The 8,204-nt window shown below is 44.9% G+C and overlaps 1 protein-coding gene across 1 annotated transcript; it reads right to left on the reverse strand.

Annotated features, from left to right (window-relative positions):
- Positions 1–1,341: 1,341 nt before the first annotated feature.
- Positions 1,342–1,740, reverse strand: LOC307096467 (peptidyl-prolyl cis-trans isomerase A-like; the record flags this gene model as incomplete). The annotated part of the gene is made up of 1 exon (XM_079766112.1): positions 1,342–1,740. One exon carries the CDS (start codon positions 1,738–1,740, stop codon positions 1,342–1,344), a length of 399 nt encoding a protein of 132 aa, XP_079622238.1.
- Between the last annotated feature and the right edge of the window lie 6,464 nt (positions 1,741–8,204).

An 8,204-nucleotide genomic window follows, 5' to 3' on the forward strand; every position in this document is an offset into this window, starting at 1 on the left:
CCTCCCTCACTGGGGCAATCGATGGGGAGCCCTGTGATCAATGGGGAGCCCTGCAATCCATTGCCCCAAAGAGGGAGGCCCAGGCTACCTGGCCGGGGCTCCATGAACCATCACCGTGCAGAGGGAGGCCCTGCCCACCTGCTGCAGCCCACCCGCAGCAGCGCAGCCAGGTAGCCTGGGCCTCCCTCTTTGGGGCGATGGATCGAAGAGCTCCCAATGGATCACCCAGCAGAGGGAGGCCCCACCCACCCACCACAGCGCCACCAGCTGGGTAGCCTGGGCCTCTCTCTTTGGGGAGATAACAGAGGACCCCCTCCCCCATCGATCACCCTGCCAGCCCCTCCACCCCCCCCCCCACCACCAATTGCATCACACCTGCCTTGGCTGGGCTGGCTCCAGTGCATGTCATAGCATGGTCTTTCAGATGGTTGTTTTGCTGTTGGGTGGTACGGTAGATTTGCATATTATGCTTTTATTATTATAGACTAAAGGCCGGGTGCACAAAATTCGTGCACGGGGGGGTGTCCCTCAGCCCAACCTGCACCCTCTCCAATCTGGGACCCCCTTGAGGGCAGTCAGACATCCCTCTCACAATCCAGGACTGCTGGCTCCCAACCACTTGCCTGTCTGCCTGCCTGATTGCCCCTAACTGCTTCTGCCTGCCAGCCTGATCACCCCCTAACCACTCCCCTGCCAGCCTGATCAACGCCTAATTGCTCTGCTCCCCTGCCAGCCTGAATGTCCCTAACTGCCCTCCCCTGCCAGCCTGGTCACTCTAACTGTCCTCCCTGCTGGCCTGGGTCCCCCCCCCCAACTGTCCTCCCTTGCAGTCCTGGTCCCCCACAACTGCCCTCCCCTGCAGGCTTGGGTCCCCCCCCCCCCAACTTTCCTCCCTTGCAGGCCTGGTCCCTCCCAACTGCCCTCCCCTGCTGGCCTGGTCTCCCCAAACTGCCCTCCCCTGCTGGCCTGGTCTCCCCCAACTGCCCTCCTCTGCCAGCCTGGTCACCCCTAACTGCCCTCCCCTGCTGGCCTAATTGCCCACAACTGCCCTCCCCTGCAGGCTATCTTGTGGTGGCCATTTTGTGTCCACATGGGGGCAGCCATCTTTGACCACATGGGGGAAGCCATCTTGTGTGTTGGAGTGATGGTCAATTTGCATATTACTCTTTTATAAGATAGGATTCCAAGCTGTTGGGGGTGAGGGGGTGCTCTTCTGAGTTACAGAAGGAATGGTCTGGTAGTTAAGATAAAACACAATTCAAACATATATGAGTTGTCCACAGTCAGCAATGGTGATCTTCTTGCTGGTCTTGCTATTCCTGGACCCAAAGCACTCAATGGCTACCACACATCCATGGCCTCTCTCACCTGACAGAAGACCACATGCTTGCCATCCAACCACTCGGGCTTGGCAGTGCAGATGAAAAACTGGGAACTGTTTGTGTTAGATCCAGCATTTGCCATGGACAAGATGCCAGGGCCTGTATGTTTCAGGATGAAGTTCTCATCCTCAAATTTCTCCCCATGGCTGGACTTGCCGCCTGTGCTATTATGGCAAGTGAAGTCACCACCCTGGCACATAAATCGCGGAATAATTCTATGAAAGCAGGAAACTCTATAACCAAATCCTTTCTCCCCAGCACTCAGAGCACGAAAGTTGTCTGCAAACAGCTCGAAGGAGACGCGGCCCGAGGGCTCGCCATTGATGGTGATGTCAAAGAACAAGGTGGGGTTCACCATGGCTGGTCATGGCGGCTCCGGGGTGCCAGCATCTGCAAAGCCGTGACATTTACTCTTTGCACTTGTCTGACCCTAACCATAGATGACTTCTTACATTTTGTGTCCTAGGAACCCTGCTGGCTTCAACCTAGTCCTGCTGCTGGCTGTGGACATAGTACAAGCTCAATAAATACATTCATTTAATTTTAAGGTGTGTTAGGAAACCCATTTGCCCATAAATATCTCAACTGATTCTTAAAATTCTATCAGTAGCAGTTTATTCCTTTGTGTAAAGCCTTGCCTTCTCTCTATGATATATTTTCCTACCTTCAGATGCCCCTACAGAAGGAGTTTATTAAACTATCACAATCTTTGCTCCTACAGAACAGATACATTTTGTTTTTGGTGTGTGTTTTTTTTTTAACTTTAAGATAGCATTCTTCTTTTTTTAATGTTTATTGGTTTTTAGAGAGAGAGGAAGGGAGAGGGAGAGAGAGATAGAAACATCATTGATGAAAGAGAATCATTGATAGGCTGTCTCCTGCACACCCCACACTGGGGATCCAGCCCGCAACCCAGGCATGTACCCTTGACCAGAATCGAACCTGGGACCCTTCAGTCCACAGGCTGACACTCTATCCACTGAGCCAAACTGGCTAGGGCCAGATGCATTTTGGAATCAAACCAGTGGGTTATTTGCACACATTATCTGTGTGAGACTTGGGATGCTGGGGGCAACTTCTCTGGGAATGTTGTACATCAGCAGAGTGCCTTCAAAGCACCATGGTATCTTCATACATTTTGAGGACAATATCCTTGGAAAGGGATGAAGTAGGAGAGGGTAAAGGGAATGATGTTGTAAGCAGTTAGCTTTGGCTGCAGAACAAATCATCTTCAAACATAGAGGCTTAAAACAACAAACGCATTAACACTCTAGAATCTATGCATCAGCTGACAGGTTCTGCTGATTTGGGATAGACTCAACCGATATCCCTTTGGCTCACTCATGTGTGGTTTGGACAGGAGCTGCGTGGTATTGGATAGTCTCACTGTAGTGGGCCATGTGTCTTCCATCAACCAGCAGGCAAGTCCTGGCTTAAAACCTTTCTCTTTTCCATGTATAAGAGCACAGGAGCAACCCCCAAAGTGCAAGTGCCTTTTCAGGCCATGTTTGTGTTATTTTGCTCATGTCCTATGGGCCAAAGCAAATCACACTGCCAAGCTGAGAAGTGATGTGTGAGGATGGGGGTGGGGGACAGGATGCTAACAGGGCGTATATAAAGGGTGTCTGGGTGTGTGTGTGTGTATTCATGGCCATTTTTGCAATATAATACAGGAAAAGTTCTTGTAAGGCACCTGCAGAAGGATTCCAGAAATTGCTGGCAGGCTTGCTGTGGATGTATGTGAACCAGAGGAAACCCTGTTATGTAAAGAAAGAGTATATCATTCAGAATAGCTGTTTCAAAAGGAAACAGACAAAAAGCTGCCACTGTGGCCAATACTGGCAGTATCTATCCAGGTACTGTCAAGGGGAGGGACACCCACAAAATCCAGACAGACCTTCTTGTCGCCATGTATATCCACCTGTGGAGATGGAGGAATCAGGTTCTTTGAATCACAAGCACCTTTGCCCTACTTCTTGCTCATAAAGCAAGCCTCTTGCACTTCAACTTATGAATTTAGTCTTTAGAAGGAACAATACAGTAAAAACAAATTGAAGATTTGGTTGCTATTCCTCTGTAAAAATGACTACATTAGCATTGCAGCTTATAGACTTCATTATTGTAGGAGATCTTAACAGTACCTTAGGCTTTAATTCCAAAACAAATCACAGATCTTTTCACATCACATTGCTACATGAAATATTTGCAAGATACGATTTATGTTCATCACTGCTTCACCAGAACTTGTTATTTATTGAGTTGATAAAGAGACATAGATTACCATAGCATAAAATTTTATAACTGTATTTTAACATAATTTTTATTATAAATAATCACTGGCAAATGTATTTTATTACTTTAAAAATTATTCTGAAAACAGATCCTCGAGCTTAATAAGATTACAAAGGAGGAAAAGGCTTTTAAAAGGTTATATATCCTGAGTTACCATAAGCCAGCCTTACCTGATGTAATAAAATCTAAAGCACTGATATGAGTTATTGGACTTGCAAAGCTAAGAAGCAGATCCTAAACCAAGTAAAATTACTATGGATATGCCACTCTTTGTATTGTAAAGTTACATAGATATCCTCCCATACTTAATAGTGAGCTGGAAATACTAGGGGTGATCCTGAAATGAGGATATTGGACTGGCCAACCTCCAGTGGCCATTTCAGTCTAACATTCCACATACAACTCTGTCCTCCCTCACGCCCCAGACCCAGTCATCCCGTAACTAAATGGAGAAACTTTTAATTGGTCTTTTAGAATTGGGATCACAAACTCCTACCCACAGGTCCACTAACTGCTTTGGCCTTGCTTGTGAGCAAAGAATGTTGTCTACATTTTTAGTGGTTGAAGATGTCAGAAGAAGAATATTGTGTGACACTTCAAAATCATATGAAATTCACATCTCAATGCCAATAAATTATGCTCTATTGCAGCACAACCACATTCTTTCGTGTGTGTACTGTCTCTGGCTGCTTTTATGCCACCCTGGCAGAGTTGAGTAGATGCGACAGAGACCATATGGTTTGCAGAGCTGGAAATATTTACTGCCTTGCCCTTTACAGAAAAAGATCACCAATCCCTGTTCTGGAGGAAGGAAACCGAGTATCTGATCCTCCACTTCTCTGTTCCCATTAATGTTCCTTCTCAGATTAAGCAGACCTAGAATAACCCGCTCCCGTCCCTACCTCCACTGCTGTGTGGACAGGTTTCAGTGTGTGTTCCACACCACTGGTAGCGTGTCAGGCAAATCACACACATAATTCACATTTTAAATGAGTTAATTATTTAAGTGCTCGATCTTTTCGTCCATCAGCCAGCATTATAACTAGGAAATGAATAAACATGAGGACACTCCACCTCCCTCCCCCCATCATTCATTAGAAACATTTCAGAGATGCATTAGGAGTTGAAGCAGCCTTTCTAGTAAGTAGGCTGATAAGATGCCAGGCATTACGCTCCAACGCCGGGAGTATCGCCTAAATGGAGGCAGTGAAATTCCTGTCAGCTCAGTAGAAATTAGCTGTGACTCAGCCTCTCACTGCCTGTCTCTAGCTCTTCAGGAAAATCTAATTCCATCTCTGTGATTTATTTAAATTGCTGGGAAAATGGTGAAGCAAATAAAGCACTTGGATGCATAAAATGAGGTGTCACCTGCATCCCATGGAGTGCTTTCTGTTCTACCGTCAGGAAATGAAAGAGAGGAAGAAGAAAACAGGCAGTCTTTGAAAGGAGTTTAAATCAGAACACTGCGTACCCAGACTCTCTCCTGGCTCCTAAAAGCCTCCAGTGTACTTTGTCCATTTTATGACTTTACGATGGCAAACGTGTTCTTGTACTTTAAATTCTCTTTCCAAAACACATGGTCGCTTTTAAACAGCCACACTGGCAGCGCCTCTGAGTAACTTGCGCTGAAAGGCACACAACTGTCTGTGTCTCGTTCTGAGCTGCCTGTTGGTCCCCCTGTAGTCTCACAGGGCAGGGGCTGTAGCAGGACGGTGGACAGTGACCTTCAGAAAAGTCCCTCGGGTCCAGAAGCTTTTGGTGGCATTTTATGATATTTCGTCTTTATGGCCTCTTGCAGTTTTCCTGCTCTCCTCTGCTTGTTGTGCTCATTCGGGAGCTTATTAAAAAGAGCATTATGTTTCAATAAAGGAGCAGTCACTTGAGAGGGGTAATGAAGAAGGGGTTTGTGCTTCCATTTTTGTGTCAAGGTCTGGAGCATTAAAGAAAACGAGTGCCTTTTGAATGCTTGTAGTTTTCGCACTTACTCTTCGTATTGCAAACCCCTGGAGTTCAACCGGTGTCCCCGGAGCCAGCGTGGCATCTGTTCGCAAAGGTGGGCCCGATGAAATTGTAGACTCCTGATAGCTGGCTTCAAGTCCCGTGGGCTGGAAGTGTATGCCTGGTGGGGAGAAATGTTTGTTTTGGCAAAAAGGGAAAGGACAGCAGATTGGAGCCTTGAGCTGCCGCTTAAAATTAAAGTCGGCCTGCCCCCTACGAAATGGTAACACTTGGCAGTGAAGTGCTTCCAACGCAAAATAATGAGCTTGCTCATTAAAAAGCAATAGTTTGCAAAGTAAAATTTCAAAGCATAATAGATGAGCTTGTGGAAAGTGCCAGAACAGTAGCCTAAATGTCAGTGTTGAGTGTGACACGAGTTTATATGTGGCTGGCGGGATATTCGCTGGCAAGGTTCGAAGGTTTACCCAAAACCTCAAACAATTTTTTTCTTTCATAAACGTATTTTACTACTTTCTTTACCACCCATTGCTGATCATACTTCTCTTGAATTTAGAGTCTGAAACATTTTCATTAAAGCTTTAAAAAACATATGTAAATTGTCATCTAAAAGCTATTAAAATGTTTTTGTGAGAGTCAATCACTATATGCCTCAGACTAGAATGATCAAATTTTCCAATGCAAAACTTTGAACACATGGTCCCACAGAGGAACAGAATATTTAAATCAGGATTGTTCCAGCAAATCCAGGATATTTGGCTACCGTAATAAAAAGTTTAATATTGCAAATGCATTTACTCTTAGTGTAGTAAACCCTGGTGCCTACTACGTTTGTCTGCATAATACGCAAGCATCCCGTCCCTCCTTTTCTGTTGACAAATACTGCCCAGTCCCCCATCCCCTGCCAAAAGAATGAGCAAGGATTGGCCAGGGGAGCTCATCACACCATCCTGGCCTCTGTGACTCCTTCACGGGAGGGTAAGCGACCAAGCAGGGATCCAACAGAGACTCTTCCTGGCATTTCAAATGGAAACTGGGGGGAAAGTCTTGGCTCTCTTTGAAGATGAAAAGCTCGTATTCTAGAGGCAGAAAAGGGATGTGTGTGTGTGTGGGGGGGGGGGTGCCAGCAGAAGAAAGCTGGAAAGCAATAGGAGAGATTGAGGCTAACACACACACAAAAAAGAGGTAGAGCTGAGTAGTAGAGAGAAAAAGACCTGAAGACATCATTTGTATCCTGGGTCTGGTCATACTTGGTACCACTTTCTTTTCTTTCTACCAGGTGCTTAATCAATAAAGTGCATTGTTTTGCTTAGGCTGGTTTGAGTTGAGTATCTGTCTCTTATAATTTAAAAAGATCTGACAATCTGTCAATAGGGGAGATAATCTCTCATAAAGAGTGCGAAGTCTAGGTATAATGAGAAAGTTATTGAAACTGTATTTAATCAACTCCACGGCAACTGTATACCAGGGAATGATATAATTCGCTCTTTTCTAGTTAAAATAAAGAGGATATTGAGCAGGAAGAAACAGAAGATTAATGATAGCTATCTTCAGAATATTAGTGCCATAGAAAAATGTTAGATGAACTGGCCACCTTAGGGAGTCCACAGAATTTATATAAAATGAAGAGTTTAAAACTATAAAACAGACAATAGCAGGCATACTAACTTTGTTGAATTTTCAGAATTTGGGGGCTTTTGTAATTTTCCAGTGCTTACTATTTCAGTGCCACATAGATATTTCCATATAGATTAAAAGAAAAATTCTCTAAAAGTTCCCTGTCAATGTAGGATAGATGAAAACTGAGGATATATTCATGAAGGTAAAGCAACATCTAGGACTGGGGAGCCAAAACTTAAAGAGCGAGCCCTGGTCATTGTGGCTCAGTTGGTTGGGCATCGCCCTGTGCACAGAAAGGTCGCAGGTTCAGTTCCTGATCAGGGCACTTGCCTGGGTTTCAGGGTTGGTCCCCAGAAGAGGGTGTGCAGGAGGCAGCCAAGCAATGTCCCACATCAATGCTTCTCTTTCTCTCTCCCTCTCCCTTTCTCTCTCTCTCTCAAAAAAAAAAAAAAAAGTCAATAAAAATATTAGAAACAAAACAAACAAACAAAAACTTAGAGAAAGACAACTTTTAAAATAATGATTTCAAGGTTGTGCAATCTTAAAATTGGTTAAGACATGTTGGCAGCACATGCATTTCTTCAGCAGCATAGACCGTAACTGAGCCTAGTTAGCAAGACAAATTAGTCAAAAAGCAGCAGCTGCCAGGTGGTGCACATTGTTAATCATCCCATCTGTGAATTACAAGGCTGATTTGTTGGTGCATTTGATGCTTCTTTTCTTGGACAGCAAAGTCAGTAGTAACAGCTTTCTAGAGGTGCCTGGGTGCTCTAGAGGTTTCACAGGTAACTAAGTATCTTCTCAGCCTGGAATTTTGAGGAAAAGTGGCTTCTCCAAGCCCAATTGTGTCATGCTACACAAAGAGCAAACTGTGTCACTAGTACTTGGGGTTATAGTGAATGGTCCCCTTTTTCAAAATCTAGGAAATTCGTAAAATGAAAAAGTCTTTAGAGT

Source organism: Cnephaeus nilssonii (genome assembly GCF_951640355.1).
Source record: "Cnephaeus nilssonii genome assembly, chromosome: 3".
In the NCBI taxonomy this organism is placed as follows: domain Eukaryota; kingdom Metazoa; phylum Chordata; class Mammalia; order Chiroptera; family Vespertilionidae; genus Cnephaeus; species Cnephaeus nilssonii.